Source organism: Stigmatopora nigra, chromosome 5 (genome assembly GCF_051989575.1).
Source record: "Stigmatopora nigra isolate UIUO_SnigA chromosome 5, RoL_Snig_1.1, whole genome shotgun sequence".
Classification (NCBI taxonomy): Eukaryota; Metazoa; Chordata; class Actinopteri; order Syngnathiformes; family Syngnathidae; genus Stigmatopora; species Stigmatopora nigra.
In genome coordinates, this window is record NC_135512.1 from 9,304,056 (window position 1) to 9,331,894 (window position 27,839).

At 37.1% G+C, this 27,839-nt stretch overlaps 1 protein-coding gene across 2 annotated transcripts; it reads right to left on the reverse strand.

The window, feature by feature from the left end:
* Positions 1 to 217: 217 nt before the first annotated feature.
* Positions 218 to 27,441, reverse strand: LOC144196567 (arf-GAP with coiled-coil, ANK repeat and PH domain-containing protein 2-like). 2 transcript variants are annotated; one of them, XM_077716878.1, is made up of 24 exons: positions 26,963 to 27,441; positions 22,284 to 22,341; positions 20,705 to 20,824; positions 20,432 to 20,485; positions 19,704 to 19,762; positions 18,866 to 19,049; positions 17,708 to 17,752; positions 17,519 to 17,614; positions 14,486 to 14,560; positions 10,666 to 10,778; positions 9,858 to 9,909; positions 9,683 to 9,783; positions 9,482 to 9,587; positions 9,099 to 9,307; positions 8,584 to 8,653; positions 8,118 to 8,212; positions 7,389 to 7,594; positions 6,722 to 6,823; positions 5,830 to 5,922; positions 5,211 to 5,449; positions 5,026 to 5,135; positions 4,831 to 4,941; positions 3,743 to 3,804; positions 218 to 1,098 (listed from the first exon to the last, which is right to left on the reverse strand). In XM_077716878.1, the coding sequence occupies exons 1-24, from the start codon at positions 27,013 to 27,015 to the stop codon at positions 995 to 997; spliced, it is 2,517 nt and encodes an 838-aa protein (XP_077573004.1). In that variant the 5' UTR covers positions 27,016 to 27,441; the 3' UTR covers positions 218 to 994. The 2 variants fall into 2 exon arrangements, with proteins under 2 accessions (XP_077573004.1, XP_077573005.1); XM_077716879.1 differs by lacking the exon at positions 6,722 to 6,823 and having other exon boundaries at positions 26,963 to 27,438.
* Between the last annotated feature and the right edge of the window lie 398 nt (positions 27,442 to 27,839).

A 27,839-nucleotide genomic window follows, 5' to 3' on the forward strand; every position in this document is an offset into this window, starting at 1 on the left:
GGAATTTTCACAATCTGGCAACGGTTTTCCTTGCTTTTTGTATTGGACTTTCCATCTAATTGTGGCCCAAGTGAAGAATTGGTATAAAATGGAATAGGATAGCCTTAATATTAATAATAGTTATTATTAGTAGTTGTATTTCTTATACATTTGTGAACTATTTTAATTTTTCACACTATAGATGATGGCCTTAACGTGAAATAAGGACAAGTCGCAATGGGCTCATCACTTTGTGTATTGAAGTTCAGCTATAATAATTCAATTATGGTACAATACATGTAATAAAATAAAAAGTACTACATGATTACACAAGAGAGAGAATATACAAGAGTCATTCAAGTACCAGTGAACCATTTTAACATTTCTGTACTTTTTTTTTTAAATCCCAACTTGCCTTCTGTTTTCAAGAAGTGAAAGTAGACTAAAAACGACGAGGATGCAAACAACCTCGTGGAAACGCATAAAAATTGCAGACATAAGAACAATGATACTTTGGTTTTAATACTATTGTAATCTTACATGAAGTTTTTTTTTTCCTTCTCTTAGCTTCATGTTGCTAACTGTTCCATTAAAATCGTACAGCCCTTTTCCACAGTTCACTTAAAGATGTAAAAAGGTCACACATACAAACACAAAGAATAAAAATCAAATGTGTGGACAACTCATTGAAATTTGAAAAGAAAATTTGACTTAAAATGCGACACTAAAATTGCCTTACGAGCCGAAAGGATTTGTATTAATAAGGATTAACCGGTAAAAAGTTCACATACACATGACCGGAAGTGTATTTCTTACATTGAGGTAAAGTCATGTAAGACACATTTGTGCAAATTCAGATTTTAAAAAACATAAAAAAGCACAATCGAGTGTTTCATCGACGGAGATGATGACGTGGCTTTGACGGCGTACCTTTCGCTTTCGTTGACGGATCGTCGGCATCCTTCAGCGGACCTTCGGACCTTGGATGTCTGAAATGAAAGACGAGTGGTCGCCGTCAGGGTTTGTGGGGGCCATAGTGCTTGTAGCGGTTCAGCTTGTCTGGGTCGTTGGAAGCCATATGGGTAAAGTCCTGAAAAATATCCTGGTAGGTTTCATCACCTGCAACAAAGTACGACAAAAAATATATGAATAACTTGAAAAATGGACAGATTCATAATATTTACACCTTAAGCCTCATTGGATGCCATTACAGAAATGGATCGTCGTCAATGGAAGTTAATGAGTTTAAAAAACAATAGGATGGAGAAATGACATACTACATTAATAGTACAACTATGTAGATTAAAAAAATGAAATCCATGTGACAAAATAAAATTAACTGTCTGAAATTATATTATAACAAATGAACTAATCCTTATAAAATAAAATTTTGGGCCTTAAAGAACTCGCTATTTTTAAATCTCTAACACAGAATATATAAACATAAATATGTAGTATAGTAGGATCAAGTACTACATGTTTAAACTAAAAAAAAAGATAGTACAATCAAGTACTACATGTTTGAACTCAAAAATAGTATAGTACAATCAAGTACTACATATTTAAACTCAAAAATAGTATAGTATGATCAAGTCCTACCTGTTTAAACTCGAAAATAGTATAGTAAGATCAAGTACTACATGTTTAAACTCAAAAATAGTAGAGTATGATCAAGTACTACATGTTTAAACTCAAAAATGGTATAGTACGATCAAGTACTACCTGTTTAAACTGGAAAATAGTATAGTAAGATCAAGTACTACATGTTTCAACTCAAAAATAAATCATAGACAGGAAGACATTTGGGTTTAAGCCCATTCCAGGTTTTCGCCATTGGTTATCTCCTACTATAGAATTTAGAAATACAAGTTCCTTTCAAAGCTACCCTCATATTTGAACTAGCAGTTAACATCTCATGATGGATGGAATACCACAAGAACTGATCAGTCACTCAAAAGAAGAAACGGGGAAACAAAAGGCCCACATTTAGAGAAGCAGAAGGGGAAAAGAAGAAAAGGTCAGCCATACCTGTAAGCGGACCGGCGTGGCTGGACGTACGAAAGAGAGCTCAAGCCCAGCGAGACGACAAGATGAAGTAGAAAAAGCAAGCAGACACCCACATGACTTATCAACTGTATTTTTTAAAGTGCAGCTTTTTTTTTTTATAGAGAAAGAAATACAGTTGGGTGGAGAAAGAAGCCAACAGAAGAAAAAAGGCACAAACTCCTGAGGGGGAAATGGACACCAAATAACCCAAAGTTCTCCTACTTAAACAATCTCTTTCCTCCCTGCCCGCTTCAGTTTCATTATAGGTCCAAACACTGGTTATTTTAAACAAAAATGACAAAGGATTCCTTTTCTTTTTAAATATATTAAAAAAAAAGTTGCGTGCAAAGTCATTCGACAGTCCAGCACATCCTAAACACGTGGCGTTGTGGTCATTTCTGACAAAAGTCTGTTGGTTTGGCCACCACGTAACTACCGTCATACGCGCGGATCCTTCAATCAAAGTGCATGTGCGCTGTCCAAATATTTGGGGCTGGCAAACCACATAAATAGGTGCTATGTTTTTTACAACGCAGTATATACACGTTCTTTGCAATTTAGTGCTAAATGCACTGGGGAACAATTTGAAACACGCTATTGTTGCAACATCAAATGCCATTGACTTAAACTGCAACTAGTACTATAATTAATATATATATATATATATATTTTTTTTATCTTAGAAAACATGGATCCTGTAGTTCAACAACTCGACATGTTAGAGAAAGAAATTAGATCAGTTTTAGATTCTGCACCCAATTTTGTGTTGTTTTTTTTCCCATAATCAGCTGTTGGACTGAATTGATCAAAATATCTGTTCCCAGTGCATTTACTATGCCAATTTGCATTTAAAATTCAACTTTTGCAAACTCCATTCATTTCCAACATATGTTACAGATACCCTGCATGTTTTTGACAATCATAACTTATTAAAGAAACGTATCCTAAATATCAAGGTTTTTTCCCCATTCTAATTCGGGTATAAAAACCTTTGAATACACATTATACCAAATTGGTTGCCATTGATGTCCAATTCATTTGGACACTGCAATCGACCATTGCCGTCAATGACATCCATTGCATTATGCGTGTATACTTCAGAATATTTTGGGAACCAAAAAAAAAATACCTGATCACTATGTTGTATAGCAACATCATGGCAGAAAGATGCTTCATGTTTGGACATTATAAATAATAATAAAAAGTTGCATTGGACAAAAGAGTTGCAACAACTGACAGGAATTTTGGTGAATATACGGTGAAAAAATTGATCATAATTGTACTACCTTATAAATTAAAGAGTAATTTTAGGCCTACAGCCACTTTTGCACTGTTTTATATTTAATATGTAATGTGTGACATCAGATTCTATTTGAGCTGTTGTTTATTTTTTATTTTTTTTACCGGAATACTGCATCTAAGGTACAGTATTACACTGGAGCATCCCAGGATGATGCTGGCCCCTGATATTTCCCATGAAACTGGAATTGTCTTTTTGCAAGAAAAACACTTCCAACTTATAAGAAGCTGTTTGCTGTTGATCATGTGCCAACTCTAAACAAATGGTCAACAATCAAACCCAGTATTTTCTCCCCTCTGAGCCTGTATTTGTCACACCCTGGCACCGTGCATTAGGTGTCATCCAACTGCAGACTGATAAACTCCTGCATACACTTCCTGTATTGCATCTCAGTGGGGCTGTTGGCATTATATTGACCTGACTGACTGTAGGGTCCCTCTGCTTCGCGCATCTCTTCGTTCATCTTGGCCAGACGCAGCCTGGAGAGCAGCAAAAGAAGGTAAAAAAATTACTAAAGATTCCTAACAGCGATCAATAACCTGAGAACACTTTTACACATACACGTGACTGTGCGTTGAAACATGACAACGCTGACACCTTGTGGTTAAAACGACATTTTCAAAGATGCAATAAACTAGGCATGGGAACCATGGTTGAAATTCCATCCATTTCTATTATGTTTGTCTTTAGAGTGGCAAGAGTTGGCGCTGTTTGATTTCATTTGTAAAGTACCATGTCTAATTCATAATCAATAGTAATTTCATAATTTGTTAAGGGCCGTTTAAAACTGGGCAGGAGGCTGCAGCTGGCTTGCTTGCTGTTTGTAGTTCAAACACCCGTTTGTAGATTACTGACTATTCTATGATTAATTTATGCACTTTAGACCATGATTAACAATAAATATAACACATACCACAGTACGATATATCAGATTAATTTCCTCAGGGTGCCACCTGTATGCTGGGATAGCTTCTAATGTTTCAGTTTACTACAAATGTATTAATGGTATCCGTAGTTTAAGTTTCCCCATGTAAAAACTAAATCAGGAGGCGCTACTGTGTTGTTGAACTACCTGGCAAAGAAATGGTAGACAACACACATATATCCCTCCCCCCAAAAATGCGATTTATAATCTGGTGCGACACGTTGATTTTCTTTAACAAGATGCATATAATAAGTAGTCAGAGTGAAAACTCTGGAGTGATATACCGTTTAATAAATAAAGTACTAAATCACAAAGACTGCCATGCTTGTGATATCAGAGCACCTGTTCTACAGACCTCGAAATATAATTTCCTCCTGTCAGACATTATTTAGTGACATGGAACAGCTCCCAGCATGTCACATCTGATTATAATGATGGCCTATTCCGCAAAAAAAAACCTATGCTGACTCTGTTAAGCAAAATTGATGGCATGTCTACAAAGCCGGAGCTCGGAGATGGTTCATAAACAAAAGAGATGGGGAGGGGGGGGGTTAGCAGAAGAAAAATAAATGAGACTCACAATGTAACAATGTCTGCATTGGCCGCCTCCACCGCAATGGCCAACGGTGTTTTCTCTTCTACGTCTGCAGCATTTTGATTGGCTCCTCTTTTCAAGAATAAGCACACTTGCCTAAAAGGGAGATATTCGTCATGTATGGTGTCATGAGCTTCATTTCACAAATCAAAGCGTGCTACAAAAAATAAAAACCCTGACCCTGTGCGTCCCAGCATGGTGGCGTGGTGGAGAGGTCCTCGACCTTGTGCATCCTGCTGATTCACATTAGCTGCATTTTGAAGTAGAAACTCACAGGTGACCAATGAGCCCTGAAATGTGACAAATGTAACGACCGAAATGAGAATATTTGTCATATATTACTGAGCTGGTTGAAGCCAGCTTACCCCGCGGACAGCCATAATGAGCGGCGTCCGCTTGTCATCTTCTGTGTTGACCCAGTTCACCGGGGCTCCGTGAGCCAACGCCTCGGCCATGTCGGGCAGATTGCGGGCGCACGAGGCCCAGTAGAGCTGAAGGCCTGAAGTGTACTCCTTGGGCTCGCAGAAGACCGTCGTCTCCTTACAAGGTGATGGCGGAGGCAGGATGGCTGGCATGATGGCTGTGGGCTGAGACTCAGCGACTTCTGAATAATAAAAACAAAACATTTACATCTTTCAAAAGGGAATCCTTAAAAGAAACATAAGTCATGTCCACACCCAGTGATATCAAATATATATTTCTGTCAAAAGGTTAAAAAAAATGAAGAAAAATAAAAATCCAACAATTATACAATTATATAAAATACCTGTTAACTTTAAAAAAACACACACACAACAAACATTCATATATTCATGCATTGATTCAACTTTAGATTTTAGATTATCTGACAGGCATGCTTTACTAAGAGATCACAAAATATTTTTTTGCATACAAAACCCATTATTTTATTTAAAAAAAAAAAAAACCTAAGGAATGGTAAAATGGCTTTGTTTGACTAGACTGTTTGACTTTTTTTTTTTTTACCTGTTTCTGCCAAACTACTATTCGAGGGTGTGGTAGCCAGCATTTCCCTACTGCCATCAGCACTTTGCTGGATGCCACTGTCTGCACTTTTGACTGTTGAGAAAGAAAATAATAATTGAGAAACACAAATTTACAACAATCTGATCATTTCTTTGTTCCACTCTTTTGGTGACTATTTCAATCATTTACAAGAATCACCTTGCCAACCCATCTTTATGATCAATATTAGTATTAATACAAACATTTAAAATCTAATTTATTATTCTCCCAATTCAAGCGTCAGCCCTTTTTTTGTGTCAGTTCGTGCTCACCATTATTGCTACCAATGAAGCTAAAGTTTATCATTTGGAATGTCTTCTGAAAAAGAATGAATCCAGTGAAGATAATAAATTCCAAAATATTTTCCATTTCCATTCAAAACATCTTGATTTAAAGTCTTTAAATTTCCATATGTTTCAAAAGACATTCTACAGATTGTGCAAAAAAAAAACGAAAATAAAAAAGTGCCAATGATGGTGAGCAGGATTTTGTATATAACTAAAAACACAATTTATATGATTTAAATTATCCTTATTCACTGATGAAGACAGGATGCGTGGGAAGGAACAGATTCCCACTATCGGTCTTTGACATCCCAACAATACAAAGACATGTGCATATTAATCAAGGAACCACAACCACTTGTGAGCATCATTCCTTGCCCCAGGAAAAAGACAAAAAGGAACCATTCTCTTCACACAAAGAAATCCTCTATTAGTAGGGTCCGAATGAGGGAAGAGAAAGCAAGCGGATGAATGAAGGGTTTATAGAATCACAGCCTCCAAAAATATCAAGCGCCAAATGGACAAATGGGATGGAGAAGTGCCCCAAACATTAACCGTTTAATACTTACTGCTCCTTAGCTTGGAGGAGTTGTCAAAGTAGGAGAAGAGTGAGTGAAGCTCGTCAGGACAGAAGAGAGAGTCCCGCCGGGCTTCCGAGCCACTGGCAACAGCTACTCGAGGGATTGTGGGATTTGAGGGATGGGATCGAGGGGAGGAGGTGGGTTGGGGGATTGATTGAGCGGCAGGGTGGATGGGATTGGCAGTTTTAAGGATAGGCAGGCGGGGTGGAGTAGGTATTAGTCCAGCAGCAAAGTACAGCCAGGGCAAGAGGACAAAGTGTGACAAAAAAAGAGAGATAACGAGAGAGAGAGAGAGAGTGGAAAGAGAAAGATAGGTGAAGGTAGAAATAGTTAAAAGTTGCAGCCTGGCTGACACTGAAGGAAGACTAAGAGAGGCGATGGGAAGCAAAGACAGCTAAAGACATATGCTGTTCACAGAGAACACACACTATGCCTAAAGGCTCGTTCACTACAGCACAAATAAGACATTAAGAGCACAGGAATAGGACAGGCTGCCATGAGGAAAGGAAGAGTGACTCTCGAGATGTTTAGCCGGTGGAATTACCTCTATCCCCCGCAAACCACACTCAAATAATAACGAAGTTCGGATTACTGTATCCCTTACAAGTGCCATTGTCGGCGAGCGAGAGATCATAAAACTGAGCGTTCCACTGACCTGACTGCCCAGAAGTGTTGGAGCCAGGTCGAAGTTTGGGGGTGGGTGGCGGAGGTCTTGGGGGCAGGTGCTCAGTGCTGCTGCTGCTGAGTCTCTTCTCCTGTTTGCTGAGGGACACCACCTTGTTCCGAAGCTCCTCGTCAGACGGTCTGCGCACAAATCTGCGATCCACATACTTGGCTTTGATGTAGGCTTCTACTTCATGCCTGTACCAAACCAAAAAAACGAGAAAATAAAAATGAACAAACAGGATAATTTTTTTCTTCAGAAAATGTAATTAAAACAGATGTGGGTACCGTATTTTCACGACTGTAAGGCGCACTGCATTATAAGGCGCAACCTTTAACGAATGACACTTTTATTTTTTTTCCATATATAAAGCACACTGGATTATAAAACACACTGTCTATTTTGGAGAAAATTTCAGACTTTTAAGTGCGCCTTATAGTCGTGAAAATACGGTACATAAATCCTGCTTCGGTTACCCTGAGATATAGGTACTTTAACTGAGGTTCTGCTTACTTAACATTTTGAGATTTTGGAAATAACAATAACACATGTTACTCTGGCTGTTGTCGTGTCTATAGGAAATACATTGAAGCCTAAACTTTCCCCAATGGAAGCACTATTTTTAAAACATTTGGAAATTACCATTACTCAAATAAGTACTGTGTAGGAATTTCCTGATTTAAAAAAAAAAAAAACATTCTGTGCCTAATAAAAGTATACCTTGGGTCTCCTGGCTGTGGTTTCTTAGTTCCCAGCTCTTCTCGCCGAGCTTCATATATCAGGTTAATAACTCCATTCCCAAGTTCACACATAAGCTGTGAAAGATTGGTTACAAGAGTCAGAGAAATGACACTTCATTGTCCAAAACGATCCCACGAGTACTTTCTAAGCATGATAAAACAGCGTACATAAGTATAGTTAAATTTAAAATGCATTGGGTTCATGCTCCTGGTTTAAAGGATGTGTTCACTATGCAAAAAGACAGGATTAGTTACCCACAGCACTGATAAATTCAGTGAACATCAATCAAACCATATTCATTGTCTATAAAGACATACTAATTAATGTGATAGGTACCCATAACAGAATTTGAAGTTTCTCCAAACACTTCCAAAAGAATAACTTTTTTTTTTTTTTTTTTTAATCATACTAGGCATCATTTACTTGAACTTTTAGCCCTCTTTACCTTAAGCAGTTCTGGCTCCCACGAATCCAAAGTCAGGGAGCGAACCTTTGAGAAATGGACACCCAGACTCCTGCGGATAAAAAAATATTTTAAATATGCTGATCCGAACTGGCCAAGTTGAAAATGGCCAGGGAAGATTAATTCCCATGGGGTTTCACATACTGTACAATAGTCAATTCAAAATGGTGCTTCAGTTTTTAGAATTCCTATTTTTTCCCCTGACTTCACGACTAAAATGCTATTATTGTATGTCATTTATTCATCCAAATATTACAGTAATCTGCCTATATGCACGTGTAATAAAAGAAATTTAGTTTTATATTTGGTTTGATGAAAGATATTTAAAATGATCACGAAGCCATGCAACATAGCCTAAATTGCCAAGTCTTTTGAATATGAAATGGAAAGTTGTCCCATTGACATTACATTTTAGTAACCCATTAAAATCAAGGTTTCATAGTATTTTCGCAAAGAGATGACATTAAATGATTTGTTTCTCTGCCAATATATATTACCTGTGTATTCCAGAGCACTGGATACAAAGTGTAATGCCCAGATTGATGCTGGCCCAGCGTGGATCCTGCTGGCCACAGTCACAGCAACATGCATTACCCGGGATGGCGATGACTTTCTGCAGGGCGCTCTCCCCTTTCAGTGATCGCTCCTTGGGCTCCCCACTAGAGTCTAAGCTCCCCGTAGATGTGGATGACTTCCTATCCAGCTTCTGAGGTTGTAAGATTGCAAAGAAACGATCACAATTTGTATTATGTTCATTGCGTGCATATTACTAATACGCATGACTAAGGTCATTATCATCGCTAGATTGTAAAATACGTTTTATAAATATAAATCAACCATTCAGTCAGCGTGACTGCATTTTTTTTTTTTTTTTTTTTACCTCTGTGTCTTCTCCCTTATCACGAAAAGCAGTAGCAATGCTATTCTGGACTGCTTTGATCCATGCCTGCCGCAGCTTCTCAGAGTCCGCTTGCATCATACAACTCCTTTTGGGACACAAACACGTCACACCACTGCTGTCTGCTCAACGTGAGCAAGCAGTAAGACTGCGTGAGAAACCAATATGTTTTTGTGCACTTACTTTGTTGGTGACACAACCTCGAAGCAGAAGCGCCTCTCTATGTCTTCACAGTGTTTAACTGTGCATAGCCTCAGGTCTTCCACGACTACTGTCGGGTTATCCTGGGTAGAGACATAAAAGCAGTGAAGAAAACCTTACATGTCTAGTTTGTGTCACTGCATTGGAAGTCACTTACCTTGAATTTTTTCTGGTAAACCAGTTGATTGTTTTGGATGGAGAACCACCGTCTGTAAAACAAATTGTATATGCTCTGTGAAAAATACTTCAGATAATAGTGAGGTGTACTCGGGGTATTTTTAAAAATGTAAAGATGTATAAGGTTGCTGTAGTAGTAGTAGTCGTGCCATGAAATGTGCTGAAAGTGATGAAAGATTTTTAGAAGTGTCCTCAAAATTAAATATTGCTTCTTTTTTTAACCTAAGACGATGGAATGAATGTTATTCAGTGGGAATCACTGGTTCAACAGCAAGAGAAAAATAAAAGGCGCACCCCTACGGAACGAAGGCTTTTTGAAAACTAGAATTGCTATAAGTGCAGATATCTGCAGAATATAACTGGAGAATCTTTCTAAAGCAAATTCTGGAAGATTTTTCCGGTATTGAATACTTGAGGCTTGAAATTAGCGATTCAAGAGTTAGCACTACTAGGAGTGAAGTGGTGAGTCTCTTAGTAGACAGGTGGAGGGGGCAAAAGTAAGAAATAGTAGCCAATTACTCCACAAGTGGTGGACAATGCAGTGCCAAATTGTATGACTATACGTTCATATAGGTGTCAACAGTATTTAGTGAGTAATGTAAACAGTTTCCAGATCACGGGAAGACCATTTGGTGATGCTATACAACCTGAAAAAGGTCCTGTCCCATTGAAATCACATTTACCACCTAAACAGTCTTTCAATTATATGCATAATCTTACATCCCACTTTCCAAATTGTCCATCTATCTGCAAAATTATTTAAAGTAGTGCTGTGATTAGCTTCATACCTGTTCCATGTTTTGAAGGCATTGCTGGCCCTCTTAAACAGATAACCCTCCATGGCAATGCCATTATCTGCATCCACGTTGTATTCCAACTTTGTGTCGTCGTTTGAGAAGTCCTAAATGGAGGACAAAAAAGTGGGAAATGAAAAGCAGAACGTTTGAAAAAGCCATCTTTCACTAATTGCTTTGGTGATGAATTTTCCCCAAGTAAAATAAAATAAAGAGTATTTCGTAGAAAGTGACCTAGAAATTTTCAGCGGTCATTATGGTTACGCGTATCAATAAACACAAGGTTGTTTTTAAATAGGTTGAAGTTAAAAAGCCTTTCCTCCATTTTTCACTTGTTTTTTCTTTTAAATGCACTTTTCCCTCTCCTAGAAAAGAAACACATTTTATACATTTGGTCCAAATTAAACATTTGAGTCATGAAATACATATTGATGTGTTTAAATTATAAACCAAAATCTAGTATTCTCGCTTTTGTAGCAATCCCTAAGCAATAGAATTTTCTAGACTGCTGCAGTAAAACATTTTAATGTGTTGTCATGGGACCTTCACTGTTCTCCTATGACTTGAACTACCCCAGTGAGCTAGTGTTACACAGTGATAAAATCCGTCCAGCTTACGCCGCTTCAAATGACATTGAAAACTAGGACATAGGCACGTGTGTGATCACGTATACCTTACATCAAATGCAGTTGACCTGCTAACAGATTGCAATTACATTCTATACTCCATCGAGTAGGGTTTAGCCATACAATCTAGAAAAATTGGAAATATATCATTCTCAATCTGAGGTGTTTAATACTCCACTTTGTTGGTTTATCTTCTTCTGAATGGGTGTGTAAAACACCCAGTACGATAATCTAATAGGTCAGAAATCATCAAAAATTGCATGTTCATCCCAAAGTGAAAGGGAAAAGCTTTCAGTCTATTAACTGGATTAAAAGATGTCCCAGAATTTGAGTGGGGAAAAATATTTAAACACAGAATTATATTAATAAACTTGTATGTCACAAAATGTGAATTGATTTAGGTGCGACTAAAAAATGTACTACTAACTGTCTGTTTATTTTAATCCCATTCTTTTAGACCACTCAGTGAGTATTGGATTATGCTGTAACTTGATTTCATAAAAGTAACTCGAGCATGTCTGCTGAACGCCCACAGCTGAGTTAAAACCACTATTTAATACCACACACACGGGTAAATACCATGGTCCACATGACACAAACTAATAATACAACAATAGTTAATTTTGATTGAAAAACAAAAGTCCTGAAAAGGAAGGCAATGGGGAAAAGTCTCACACAAATTGAACCTGTCATCTCTTGCTTAAATCAGACAGTCTGCTGGCTAACAATTACAAACTAAACTCAATATTTAAAGCTGGATAAAAATAGGATGCTCACTCAAAAAGGAACAAACTTTGGAACCATGAACACAAAAAAATGACTGAATAACAACACTGTTGCTCACGTCAAGCCAACAACATTGAATCAAACTAGAATGGCAAAAACAACGAGGCACCACAAAAAAAACATGCCACATAAAGAAGAGACAGCGACATAAATGTATGGAAAACTCTTAAAATTAACTGGGCTTTCATGGGTGCAATCACATACACAAACACTGATTAGTGCAAAAAAAGGGAGAGGTCATGGCCAAAGTTTTGGTTAGAAAACATAAATCAAAACAGGAATCAATGAGGTGATACTACGTACGGAGGAGGACCTCCAAGCACAAAAGTTTCGGTGGTCTGAGTCGAACTCCGTCACCTCCTAAATGTCACACACAGCAAAAGGAAAAAGAAAGATGTACGTGATGGCTCTAACAAAGATTTACAGAGAAGGGAAAAAACTGAAGACAGAAATAGTATATAAAAAAAAAAAGTCGGAATCAAATCTGAACAAAGACGCACACAAATAAATGCACACCTGAAATTCACTCACCAGATACCAAACATAATGGAAACGACTGAAAATCTTCATTATTTTCACACGCCTGTCTGTACAATCCGTACGATCTTGTGCACCCTTTTGGGGTCAAGATGTTGTCTGCATCATAAGATCCAAGTGTAGCATCTGACTAACAATTTCATAGTATGCCCTCAACAAATATGCCTCCTCCTCTGACTGCGCCTATCTGCCAAAAACTCCGTCACAGCAACTGCTGCTCCTCCTCCTCCTCCCCCTTTTGAGGAGTTATCCTTTTGAAGGTCACCTGTGTGCCTATTTGTTTGTTCGATATTAAAGTAGACCGTGTCATCAAACATTTATATGCCACTAAGGATAGCGGCCAAACACTCAGCCTTTCCTCAAAACAAGCTCTGAAAAAAAAAACCTCCTGAAAGCAGACAGGCTCTTTCCTCAGTGGCCCGGGGTGTCACGCCTGAGTAATACACACAGTGGACATGATTCAGACGATCATGGATGTTCACCAGAAGTGGAATAAAATCACTTGACTGGGTGTAAATACAATGCATTGCAGCAGGAGTGCTCAAATAGTTTATTTTGATGTTTGCCTCATAGTTTGTTCAACAAAAAGGCTGGTTTAAAAAAAAAGCCAGTTTAAAAAAAAATATTAATGACTTTTAAGCCCTTCATTAACATTTTTCCCTTAATTGTTCTAGATTGAATTAATATAGGACCTAAACTTGAGGCCCAAGGTCCAATATTTTGCCACCCCACATTTGACATCCAAATATAGTGTAAGTGTTGCTGGCACATATTTAGCTATGCACAATAAGTCATTAAAATGATATAATGAACATATAAATAATATTAAATAAAATTAATGAATTAGTCGAAGGACGTTTAAGGAAGGATATTTAAATAGTCATAATTTTAAAAGTAAAAAAAAAAAAGAAGGTTGGCCGGCGTAAATGAAATGCTTCCTTACCTGCAGAGCTGCCTGGAGTAAGTAGAAGAAATTGGAGGGAAAGCGAATAGGGACAGCGAATCAGACAATCAGTTAAAAAGGTTGCGATAGAGAAAGTTAAAGACACAGCTTTCAAAAGAGGAGATTGAGGACAGGTGTTAAGTTGAATACAAGCATGCAAGAGCAAACATTACAACTACTAAAAAAAGAAATATTACTAAGAAAATGTAAAGCCAAAAAGAAATATTACTAAGAAAATGTAAAGCCAAAAAGAAATATTACTAAGAAAATGTAAAGCCAAAAAGAAATATTACTAAAAAAATGTAAAGCCAAAAAGAAACCCATTGTAACACTACAGACAATTGAATACCCGGGTTAAAATTCATTTGTAATAACTGTTATATTGCTACCACATCCAGTTTGCAAAGTAACTCACTCAATTGTTATCCTGTGAAACATCAACATTTAATAATGGATGGATGTGTGGTTGAGATCATCAAGGGCATCAGGTTCTATTACAGCTACAGATGGAGTACTTCCTCCATTACCTCAGAGTATTCCAAGTGTTTTTTTTATATTGTTTTAGGAGTGTTAGTGAAACTTATACAACTTACATGAGTAAAAATAGACAAGGACAGCAAGATTAGGCATTGCCGATTGTTTTACGTCAAATTTCAATCCAAAGACTGACTTAAGTCAATTTAGTCTATTTTTTAGCGATTTCTAAAATGCAGTTTTCAAGCTGCTCGCATGATTTGAATGGATTGTCACGTTAAGCAGAGTTGATTTTTCTACACGAAAATATGTAAAGGATATATTATAGTGAGGTCCTATACTTTTAATATGTACAGTATTTGGAGGAAATTACAATTGTATCAGCTATTTGCTTCATCGTAATTTCCATTTCATTGGAACGAGGTCTACAGTTTATTTAAATATGTACCTTTTGCTGGATGGTGGAGTGTTTTTGTTCCATATCTCGCTTCTCTTTGGCAGCGTCCACCACCAGCTGGTCCAACTGCAAAGGACATCAGATTAGTCAGGCATGCTAAACCACCTGGTCACACTCATTCCAACAAAACAACCACTCAGAGATTAAAATAAATAAACAGTGATGGATCTTCTTATCATCTTATTTTCAAGCCTTTAATAGGGAACTGTTTAAGATTCAGAAACAATTGCACTGGATGAAACCGAAGTCTCATTTTTCCTATATTCTAAAAATTGTAGTATAAACTTCGTGAGAAAATCCCTGTACGATAAATGACACTGAGGCCTCAGCAAATAACTCATCTTGTGCAAAATAAGATGGCAAATGAATGAATCTTTTCAGTCTTGAATGTAATCATTGCAGTCACAGAAAAAAAAAACAAATGTTCTTCTGATCAGAGATAAAAACATCAAAAAGCCTGGTGCCGTAGGGGTAGGCCTCAAAGAATTTAGATTCAAGTCTATTCATACACTGTGCCCTCAGTTCGACCTATTAATCAGAATGCAACACAAATGGATCATTTTCTGATAACAGGTCAATCCATAAATAGGGTAAAAAGAACTAAATGAGCCAAATTTGAACTCTTAACAGGGTCAAAACCCATATTTTTTAAGCATAGTAAAAAATATCCAAGTTTTACTTAGTTTTCTTTTTGTTTTTATATGCACTTCAATTTTTTTATTCAGCCCACAAGCTGAAACTATGGTCCATTCATGAATTGCAGTTTTCCAAACTTGCTCGCATGATTTTAACGTAATCTCATATGCTTTATCAGGGTTCATTAGTAAAAAAAAACAATTTTTATTATTGAGGCTGGGACCATAATTTATATTGTATTGCATGAGGTGTCTCCAAACTTTTGGCCTTTATTGTGTAATAGTACTACTATGTACTAATGTATTCATTTAGAAATGGTTTGACAACCCTATGACATAATCCCAAATTTTATTAGCGACTATTAACACGTGCAGCTATCCAATGTTTAAAATAAAAGCAAAAAAAGATGCCTTTTGCTTTTTTTTGGGGGGGGAGCAGGAAATGGGTGGACTGCAGAGCAGAAGTATGATAGCATCAGATGGGAAATATTTTCCCGCTGGCAGAGCCATAACAACAAGTCCAGTCCAGTCCAATCCAGATTGTCTATCTACCTACATTTTATTCAAATGTGTTTTAAACCACCCTACATACATTTGGGGAGTGATTCACCTTAACCTGATTATTTTATGCCCACAAAACTCACTCAACTGAGAACACCAAATTCAAAGAAATATTCTCCTGTCATCTGTATAAATGATTTTTTTAGGATTTGCAAACCAGAATTATTTACCCCCTTTCATTTTCTTGTCCATCCAAAATAACATCTAAAGACTGATGTTTGTCATGAAACCTTTCCTGCCCTTAGTCCTAAATTGACAACAGACCTGCTGACAGCTCCTCCACACTTCCCTGCACAGCCGCTCCACCTTCTTCAGCTTCATGATAGGAGATTTTAAATCCTCTTGACCTTCCTTCGACCCGTTTGGATGTTACTTCTGCTCACTTGTCACTTTTGTACACATCCAAGCCCAGTATGCAGCCGTTCAGATTGACACAGCAGGGTTGTGCTTCATTTCCCTCTTTAGTCCTTTGACTGTTGAAGCCACATGTTTCCATACGTGACTCTTCCTTCTGCGTCAATCACTATGGAAGAATACACTCCACCTCTCATCCTGTCCTAAATATGCATCAAACAACAGCTATTTTCCCTGATACTTCTATGTTGCAAAGAGTGGTTCCAATTTCTACCCGAGAGTTGCTGTTTGAACTGTTCAGAAATCAATCAAGTAAGCCTTTTCTCCATTTTAGCAATTATACTTTACTATTCTCTCCTTTACAAATTCACTAACTACTCACCCACTAAATGAAAAATGTCCTCTCATTTCAGTTTTTCTTTTAAATCCAGCCATAGAATCGACTGCTAACCATCCACAAGACTTCAATAAGAATCTTGGGTTTCTCCATCGCATTCTCTTAGCCTACTCGAAACTCCAGTGAGACTGACAGTGGGAAAAGACATCTTTAGCTGCCTTCTTCCTCATTCTACTTGAGATCATCATCTCAAAGTTAAGCACAGCCTAAAAGGGAGGGCTGTTTATCATAGGATGCACAGAGATTTACTTCACAGAGAAACCTTAATTAAAATAAGCGTGTTTAATTCATCCTCCTCAAATTTTAAATCTCCAAATGTTAGAAGAACAATCTTTCCCACAGACAAACTCTAAATGAGTTCACAAGCAGAAATGCTGTCATAATCAAACTATAGATAACCCCAAGCATAATAATGAATGTTTACCCACCACATGGTACTGGTATGTAAACATTTCTTTCAGTCAAGTCCTCTGTTTCGCCCAGAATAACTCCAGGTTTGCATATAATCTCTTGTACAACCAAGTATCATCAACAAGTATTACGTACATTAAAATGCCAACAAAATTTGCACGATTCTACAAAACAAGAAAAACTGTCTTTTAGCAGTTTTCATCTATTTTTTAAGTATATATATACTGCCAAGTAAACCAGTAATATACAAAATTTTAAAACAAATGTAAATGTAGATAATGCTAATATTTAATAATAAATATAATAATGTATTTTATACATGTTAATTAGCAAAAGTATATTAGCCCTTTATAGGGTGCCACTCACAGGGCTTAATGTCCAATTATTTTGAATGGTAGTCTTGCAGCCGATAATCATTGCCAGCCCTCCCAGTCAAAATAGAGTGGACATCAAAGCACAGCCAGTATAGAGAAAATTTGTATTTTATCTATTTTAATTGTAGTAATATTTTTAATGAACATTATTTGCTTTAATTTTGTAACTATTTATGAACATATTACATAAAAATATTGATTCATCATAAAAATACCTTACAAAGGGGTTTAAATATATGGTTGTAGTATACATAGGCATGTATATTTTTCTAAACTATCCTGTATGCCTTACCTGCCCTCCAAGATGTTTCATTAGTGGCTGTAATTCACTGAAGAGGTCATAGCCTTGGTGGAAAAAGGTCAGGTGGGCATACATGAAGGACAGCATCTGTAGCAGGGGCCAAGAATACTCATTAATATCCAGCAATCAAAATGTAGCCGTGTCTTGGTGTCATGAAATATTTAGTAATACAGTACTTACAGATTTTAAGATTTCTGATCTTCTCTTAGACTGTAGAACATTAATCTGCAGAAAAATACAAAACAAAATGTTGAGTCAAGTGATTGTGGAAATATATAGATTGTAAACAGTAGACGGCTGTCACAAGGAAAACATGAACGTCACCAGAAGGTCTGAGTAGTGACACAAGGGGGAGCTTTATAAAACCGCAGGTTATAACCAGTAGTAGCTCCTAAATCCTTGCCTCTAGCCTTGCCTCAGTTTCTCTATCTGCTTTCCCCAGCTTCTTATTCCCTTAAGATCTATCTATAAATGTGCTATTTAATCGGCTTGTAAAGTAATTATATGACATTATTGCGACATGAATAACAGAATGCAATATTCATACAGTCATAAAAAAAGGAATAATATTACATTAGTGCATTATTATTCTTATTTGTTCTTGACAGTGATACCATGATTACCATGATTTTATTTGCACTTGTGAATGATTACAAAAATTGACCATAATAACTTATAACACGTCAGAAATGTACCAGCCTGAACACTTCCAACTTTAAAAACCTCTTCTTTTATTATATTTTGTGTCACTAAGCTTTGTGATATGTAATTGCAATAAATTCAACAAAACAGCAGCAAAGATAGAAATTTCAAGTCTTGACTGTTTCTTTATGTTTTGCCAGGAGCTTGCTACATTGATTTTTAATATACAACCAGAGGGTTCTGGATTTTGATCTGTTTTATAGTCACTGCCGCATTTAAATGTTCTTCACATTTTTAACAAAACAAACACATACTGTGTCCATCATGCATCTCAGGCTATGCAAAATAATTCTAATAGGAATCCTCACTGGCAATAGTATTATTGAAATTTTAGCAAAATCCCTATCATGTGGTACTGAATTACTTTGCATTTAAAGAGATTAAACACATTTGAGGTTCTTTCCTCCTGGTACCACATCAGCATGTTTAACACTGACTCAGCAAATGAGACTTTCAGTTCAAGTGTTTTAAAGCTAGTTCAGCATTTGAGACCTCCTGCTTAAGGAAAGAAATAAGCTTCGAATTAATTTCAGTCTTTATGGAAAAAAAAATCATTTTCCCACAGATTCTTTGACGAGTTTCAGAAAATATTGATTAAGTCATTTTATTCCTTATCATCTAATTATGCCATCCTACCTGCAAAACGTAGTCGAGGACAATGTGTCGGAAGCACTTGCGGGTGGCAGTCAAGATGTTTGTAGCTTCTTCTACTTCGTGCTGTTTGTTGCGTGGAGCTTGGGCATTTTTGTTCAGTGCTGCTTCCTTTTCTTCACTCACCTTGTCAAATTGCTTCTTAGCTTCTTTAAACTTACGCAGATCACTGGAAATTGGACAGAAAAGGAAGAGTTTTAGGTGATTTTGCACAGGCATCAGTATACAAAAGCCAAACAAGTGAAATTGACATTTGAAAAGAAGCCAAGTTATCATTCATTTTTATCCAACAGTTAACATTGAGTAAGGAAAATGATAAAATGAATGTACATTAAAAAATTCTACACCCCCACTACCCCCAGTTTTTCATTATACTAACGAAGCGAACACTCCTCTGCAGGGCAGACACATTAAATATTCTTGTCTCTCACGCTGTGCTCATTTTTTTGGTCTTAGAAAGATTAAGTCATATTTAAATGTGTTAAGGCAGTGCAAAAAAAAAATGAAGAAACGCATTTCCCTGCTTTATCAGAGAAACAAGATGTGGGTGTTGAGCCGTGGTTAAGCTAGAGGCAAATAGGGCTAATCCCCAAAAACAATTAACAGGGGTGAAAATCCTACCACTTATTTAAAGTACAAGCCCACCAGTCGTCCTATATTTGGACACAAGCCTCAATTTAAAACCCATTCTGCATCCTCCATCTAGTCTCAATGATACATATATACACTACTTTACGCTTATATAATTAACATGACATAACTGATAACTGAAATCAGTTCACAGTCTTCTTCTCAAAGCATTCATCATTCTTTTCATACTCACTCTTTAACAAATGTTTGAAGCTGGGTCTTGATGGATCTCTGGGCCTGATCGAATAGTATCTGTACAGTGAAAAGGTGAATTAGATTATTGTATGAAACAAGGCTAGCAGTTCTCCAAGATCACTGAAAAAAAAAAGCTAAGACGAGAGCAATATAACTGTAATCATATGGCGGGGTGGCACAAGAAGTTTTATCAATATATTTCTCTTGTTTATTCAATGTGAGCTGGTCTTGCTTATTTTTGTTTTTCAATTTTACCTGAACTTCTGCTGTGCAAAGCTTTCTCACGACAATTTCCCTCGTATTTTGGATACTATGCATATTGGGAAACAGAGAACAATACAAATGGCGTAGCGAGGAGAAGCTATCAAAACGAGCACTGTTTGAGATCATGTGCCAAATGATTCCTGAGTGGCAACAATTACTCTTAGGAAACAGCTGATGTGACAAGCATTTCCTTAACAGACACATTCTCATACTTAGTTGATAAATGTCCAAGAATAAGGTCAACAAATTTAAATAACATTTGAGAATATATGTTCCTATTCCGATGGCCTGTCCCTCAAATGTGTCCTACAGGACATTTCCATGTCTACTTGGGCAGCAAGGCAATTGTTAAATTGAAATGCAGCATCAAACAGTCATTGCAGTTGCATTTTGTCATAAACCAGCTACCAACAGGGAATTCATTTTCTAAAAACACATCCGGTTTCACAGACATAAGCATACCGTGTGATAGTTGATCATCTCTTGGAGGCTTTCTGCAAACTTTGAGAGACTGGACTGTGGAAGGAAAAAAAAGAATGGTCAAATGAAAAAATAAAAATTAGTACATGATTAAGGATACAGTAATGTTAGATGTTGGCCCTATAAGGGGATGTAAAGGAAAGTAAAATAAATTTAATAAAATTAATATGTCATGCATGCACACATGTAATAACACACAACTGTTAGTTGTCAAATAATATTTGCTCTAAAAAATGCTCTATGTTTTGTATTTACCTCAATGACTTCATCTTTGGTAGATTGAAGGGCTAGCTCCCGGATACCGGTGACAAACTGTTTGTTGGCAGCATTGTAGGCTTTCCCAGCATCAATCATCCCGATACACAACTTCACAAGCTGAAGAAAGATAACATCGAATCGGTATGTCAAGAAAAAAAGGTGTAAGAATATAGTGCCTTTTATTCGCTGGTGTGAAGCATGAGTCAAAAACTTTCAGACAAGGTAATTGTTTTCCTTCTAAGCAACGGGGGGGGGGGGGGGGGGGGGGGGGAAATATAAGATCATTTCAGGTTATACAAACAAAGAGAGCTTGGCCGTGCTCCTAGTTCTCCCACAGATGTCGAATTGTAGCAAAGAAAAGGCAACCTTAACCTTCAACATCAGTTGCACCATTTTCTCTACCAATGAAGCAAAATGTTGTATTGACACTTGCTTTAATTCTCTACCACTTTGTCGTGTTTTCCATCCATTGTTTAATGCTAATCCTCCTCAAGGTCAAGTCAAGGGAAGTGGTTGTAGAGTCCCTGGTTAAAGCCACCGATGATTAATGTCAAAACTATGTGAAGAACTCATGAGATCTCATGTCAATGTGGAAAAGGGTTGAAAATATACACAGTGGTCAGCAGGGAGAACATTTGTGTCTGTGGAGAACTCACAAACAATTATGGGAACATAATCTTTTCATATTGTCTCGTTTTAAGTGTCTTACTCGTGTAACTGTAGAAAGTTTCCACCTATCAATTCACACGAACTACTGCTAACAGACACACCCACTGCCTCGTAGATCCTTCCTCTTAATAGAAAGAGGGGAAGTGGAGGCTGGACTGAGTCACAGAGAGATGGGGTTATGAGTACAGGGAGGAGGGTGAGGACCCTATTAATCCAGGAAAAATAACTATGAATAGTATGGGCCCAAGGTCTTTCTCTTAGATAGTAAACAGTGGCTTTTGCTGCCTTGACGACTGTTTCCTGTAAAATATGGGGATTGCAGAGAATGACGTTTATCTCATTCTGATCATTTCTACAAAAAAATATATATTTTAACATTTCAGTTGTTCCTTTTGCCCCGTGCTGGATTTCATTGTGGAGCAGATGGTTGTCTAGAAAATTTTAAAATGCTGTAATATAATGATTAAAAACATGTATATGTACTGTTGGTTTAGTTATTTTGATTATGTATTTAAGAAAATCGACACCCAAAAATTAATACTCATCTAAAATTCAGTCTACTACAAGCAGTGGCTATATCGTGGGTTATATTTCACAACAAAGTTTTTGAAGTGGTGTATTTTTGTTGATATTTATATTTTACAAGTCCAAATATTGAGAATTGATAGACATATTTTCTCTGTATGTGTTGCTAAACCAAGAATGTGTTATAAAATAAATATGAGCTAGTAAAAAGCTCATCTCATTTAACAGTTGACATAAATGTTTTATTAGGGGTGATGACAAAAACAAAAAGGATCAAATTACAATTGCAATATCACATTAACACAATTGCTTCTGAGGTTGCAACTTAACACAATAGAACAAAATGGACAATTAAGAAATGTTTTTCTTGGGTGGTACTCACTTTGTCGAGCTTAGATTCCAACTCACACACATCCCCCTCCACTTCCTCTATGGTAGCTCTGCGGGAGAGAAAAAAATACACCATTAGAAAAGAACAGTTGGCTTTGTCAGCTCTTTATAGACTATTACTTAACCGAAAAGATACAAACTGAAATCTTAAAAATCTTAGAAAATTATTCTAAGAGAGCTAGCACCATTGTAATGTTAACTTCATTGGGTTTTTCCATCAGGCATGCATTACATAATATATAAGGACATGTAAGTAATATCATTATAAATGCATGAGGTCAAAGTCGGTCCACTCAATGACAGGAAAGCAGTGTTTGCGAGAGTGATGCGGTCAAATTGGGCAGATGAATGCAGATGGATTAGGAGCAACACCCATCTGTAACAGTAGCGGGATATTTGCCAAAGTCCCTTCAGCTGTTTGGTCCTCTCAAATGCAGCTACAACTGGCATCATGCCAAAGCAGAAGAGGCTGCTCAGCCAGCTAGCCGCTTTTAGCAATGGATAATCAGAAAAAAACAGAACCCAGAAAAAAGAGGAAATTGTTTGTTTGAGTGACTTCACACCTTGCATTTTTTTTTTAAATCGCAAGTAGGGTCACCCCTATAATAACTTGTTTTTTCTTCATTGCTGAGACCTAGTAGCAAGACTGGCTTCCGCTTACGAGTTTCAGTGTGGATTTTCACATTTATGAACTAATAATAATAATTAATAGCGGGGGGAAAATCTAAGTAGTGTATTTGCGATAAAAACACTATTTTTCTTGGGTTTTTCTTAGTATATGCAAGGGCTTTATTTTTTGGGGCAAAAACAAATTAAAATTTAAATATATTTTTTATTTTTTTACTTTTATTATTGCTGGCATGTGTTTTATTGTGTAGAGATGTGACAGGGCAGGGCACCAATGAGATTTCATCTATTTTGAAGCCCACATGCTCCTATGTAGTGGCTAAGTGTACAGGTATTGGCAAATCTTCTGATGTCTGACTCCAGCAACCGCCTCCCGCCTCCCTGTGGAAGTTTACAACCCCCATCTCATTTAAAATGTAGAAAAGTGCAATGGAATTTGTTGTAATTTCAAATTAAAGTGAATTTTACATTAGATTATGTGTGGTATATTCAATTTCCTTCTTTGGACAAGTCATAAGTAAATGTGAGATTTACAACATGCCAATTGCGTTATACTTTAAACTGTTGTCTTTCTACTAAATGCTGCCTTTTTGTCCTAGACATAACAAATGCGAGAACCAAGATTTTGTGGACTGAGTGTAGTCCTTAAACAAAAAAAGCAGTGGATGGGCCAACTCTTAAACCACATTAGCAAGGAAAAGGCTGATACAGCACTGAAGGAATGTTTACATCCCTATTCTGACTAAGGAGGTATTTCTTCAGTTTGTGCAGTCTTTCTTTAAACTGGAATGTTTAGGCAATAAAAAAAAAGTTTTTCAAATTGTGCAATCTTTCACTTCATTCTGATTGTAGGGACCAATGCGATAGCTGAATTGATGCCATTTTTCACAGTCTGCCAGCATAATTTTCTGAAATAGAAAACATAAATGCGTATTGTTTGGGAAATGTATTTCCATCTTAAAAGCGAGTTGAACACAAACAAGTGTAGTTTGATGCTGTAGGCCATGTTTCCATTATGTGTATGGTGATACCCAAAGCAAGAAGCTGGTCGGACCCCACCATTAATCAACATTAGAAACGCCAATTAAAATGAAATGACCCGTAAAGTATTTAAATCCCACAAGAACACGGGGGTATGTTAACAAGGATACATCCTGCCTCTTGAGAGACACTCAACTCTGGCAATATGAGCTCTCGTCACCAGGTGCAGATTCAGTGCCCCTGATCTGCTGACTCGACAGCTGTCCATGACTCAGGAGGGCAAAGCAGAAAAATTGGACCAATTCCTTCATATCACAAAACTCAACAATGGTCCAAATACACGCACTGCAGATGCAAAAAGCCCATCACGAATAGGAACAAAGAACAGATTGGGACAATAGCTTTACTAATGTTGTGTGGTCTTTTACGGATTTTGAAGCAGACTATTAGCAACCTGTACCTTGTGTATAGTAAGATGATAAAAAATTACCTCTTCACCCCTTCATTTGGAATTTGTGGATATGTAGTTAGTTATGCTGTAAATGTATTTTGCCCTATTTACTGTGGAATAACACACCTTACAAGTTAACCAGTTGATTGACTGTCTTGGTTTCAACATGTCTGCTACAGGAATATCTTGTGTGATAACCTTGTGTGGGCAGTTTTTATTTTACACTAAGTGAAAACAGGGTTGTTCATCACACTCTGCTATAAAAGGAGGAAGTGTTACATACACCATCTCAGCATTAAAATGATCTGATCTCTGCCAAGAATAAATTTAGATTGTCTTTAAAGTAGAGCGAAGGTCCGTTTCAAAATGTTAGGGTCTGTCCAATTCTATTTAGTATTGTCAAAAAAGTATGAGTAGTTTGCACATTGCTGATATATGTTGTATTGACTTTATAAATATCCATGCCAAAGCGTATTTTTAAATAGACGTTATGAAGAGCCAATATGAACTGCTATTATTGTGGGTTACTTCATGCTGAATAGACTGCAATCTCTTTTTTTGCAGTTGGCTTTAGGCAAAGAGTCTCTATTAAAAAAAACATAAACCCTTTGTAGGTCAATAGTGAAGAAGTGACTTGAAAAAAAGTGTAATTTGCCTTGACAACGTTTTAACTTGGATGGACTTGATATAACCTTGTAACTCGACTCAACGTGACTTGCCAAAAACAGCAAAAACTTGGTCTTTTTCGAGACTCACACCAAATGTCTTGGAACTCGCTTGTAGGTCATTTTAGGGGGACACTACAATTCTCTGGCAGCGTGCCATTTTCTGGTTAACATTAGCTGAGTCATGCAACATTACAAAAAAAAAAAACATTAATAAATTGACAGTTCTGAAAGTGTTAGATGTATATATATGATGTATGTATACATCATCATCTTTATAAAGCCAGAATTCCTTTATAGTTCTTGTATGGTAACAGTACTGCATTACAGAGTGCAACTACTTATCTACGCCTATAACCCCAACAATTATCTGGAAATACAATTTGATCCTCACCATAGCCAGCATTGTTAAGGAGTTCTAGGATAGTTCATCCATCTCAAGACTCTTTGTCATGTAAAGTTGACAAAAAATAAATAAAATTGACATCCTTTCTTTGACCCAAAGTTGAAAGCAAAAAACAGTAACTAGAAACAGATGTTGGTTGAGTGAATGAAATCTGTTCCACCGTTCTCATGTAAGGATGATCTTCTCATCAATTCTCTTCTGCTTTATCCTCTTCTCATGCAAACATGTCGTTGGGCAAGGGGATGGGCAAAATATCCGAGGGAAATGTGGAAAACTGTTTGGAAATACTCTGATTCATTAAAACACGTGATAAGCCTGAGGGCGTGCAGAAAGCCAAGCGATGACTTTAATGCCCGACTAAAAGGTCACCAACAAGAAGACAGCTACAGGCAGAACAGCAAAGACAACTTCATATAGACAAAAATGACATTTACAATGATGAGATGTACTGTATATAACTATTACTGAGTTTTGAGTTGGAAAATGCAAATGTTTTTGGCCACTTGGGTCACCAATCTCATTTATTCGACTGTAATATATCTGTGACTTTGAATGTTAGTAAATGCTTTCATTGAGGACAATCAAAATCAGTAATATTTACTGGTTAGAGGCTAAAATGAGAGGATTTTCATAATATTAAGTTTGACAATGGCTTCAAATAGTTGTTGACTATTTTTTTTTGCTTTAATGAGTATTAATTTTGTACTAATTTAGGTTACAATAGAAATGAAACTCCCATTCTCAGAAAGAATCCACCAGTGCAAAAATGCTTAACAATGAAGCATTAAACATCTGTTCCTCATTTCTATGAGCAGAGAGGATGTTGCAGCAACACAAAAACATGTCACCAAGTACTATATACTTCTTGGAACTGCAAAATTAGATCAGAGAAGGATCTCGTGGGCCAAAAAAAATCTTTTAAAGTATACTTCACAGGCTTGACAGTCAAAAAAAAATCTTTGCTGCAGTCAAACAACATCAACATCTTTCACTCACCAAAAAAACTTATCATAACAGTGAAGTGTCTCCAGTCATCATGCAAAGGTCACCCTTCTGATTAAATGAAATCACGTCATAGACCATGAGTGACGTCATAACTATCATAAATGACATCAATGGTGAATTCTGGGAAATGGAGGCGATGAGATCTCAAAGGCATTTAGTTTGGCTGTAAATCTATACAAGTCAATAAAGTCTAAAAGTACTGCAAATTAATCTTTGTGTCATAAAAAGGCATCAGAAAGTAAATTGAAAACAATGTGCACTTAAGGCTATATGGATCTGTTATTGGTAATTTCTCTGTTTTTGGACAACTTTTACATCTTTGATCGCTATTACAGAATCACTTGCTACTATGGCGACTATAACATTAATCACATAAAGACTTTGTCTGCCGACTCTACTGGCGTCAGCTTTCTTGAGAGACCAAAATAGCATCGTTGCAGAAACTATTTACTAGGGATCTCTCCGAAGCACGCAGTTAACTTTCATTTTAAATACATACACATAGTACACTCATACAGAGCCAGATCTTCTCTCACCTGAACCGCGGGGAGTCCTTCAAACATTCCTCGAACTCTACAGTTATCTTCATTTTGCCGGTTACACGTCAACTTTGAACACCCTGTACGTTGATGGATGGTTTAGACGGTAATCCAGAGCGGGTTTTGGTTTGGCTAATTAGCCTGTTTGCTATCGTTAATGTAGCGCTGTCCGACCGACCAGCTGACTCGCCTCGCCGTCACGGCTCTGCTAGCCGGATAGCCACCAAAGGACAGCAGCTCCGGTTGACAAATCGCACGAATATAAGCATAAACAAAGAGAAGTGGACCGCGATGACGTTGAAATGTAAGGCGATTGTTGTGGACGCGGCGATCAGTCACGGGAACAGAAGGTGTCGCCGTGTCGTTCGGTCATGGCAGCCAGTTCGAGAACAGCTTTTTTTCCACGCACATAGTATACTATGGACTCGTGCGTAGATCGTCTATAAACGCAAAGCATGATGCGCCGCAACTGACTTCAAGCAGATGGCCCACATTTGCCTTTTGGCTACCAAGTGCGCATGCCTAAACATCAACACAAATGAAGGGAACGGCCTTTGATAAAATAAGTAAATACGTTTTAAGAATGATAATTCTTTGGTAAACTGTGCAAATAAATGAAATAACAAGATTGTATTTTATGTATATATTAAAAAAGTTTACTTGTGTATCTTGAGCTGCATTTAACTCATTGGTTGCCATTGACAACCATTGGGGTACAATCCAGATTGAGTGGGAGAGGCTGGAAGCGAATGATTGCGTCAGTGTCAAAGACGTCCATAGCCGTCAATGGCATTGGAAGATTAGCATTGACAACCAATTCTTTGAGAATGAATTAGACTACACTAACTCTAAAAATGACTGATAACAGACTAAC

Excerpts from the sequence above, each read along its gene's own strand:
- LOC144196567 (XM_077716878.1), bottom strand. The coding sequence starts at position 27,015 with ATGAAGATAACTGTAGAGTTCGAGGAATGTTTGAAGGACTCCCCGCGG. Across the intron at positions 9,784-9,857 it reads TTTACCAGAAAAAATTCAAG|GATAACCCGACAGTAGTCGT; the intron begins GTAAGTGACTTC and ends GTCTCTACCCAG. Across the intron at positions 5,450-5,829 it reads TAGTAGTTTGGCAGAAACAG|AAGTCGCTGAGTCTCAGCCC; the intron begins GTAAAAAAAAAA and ends TTTATTATTCAG.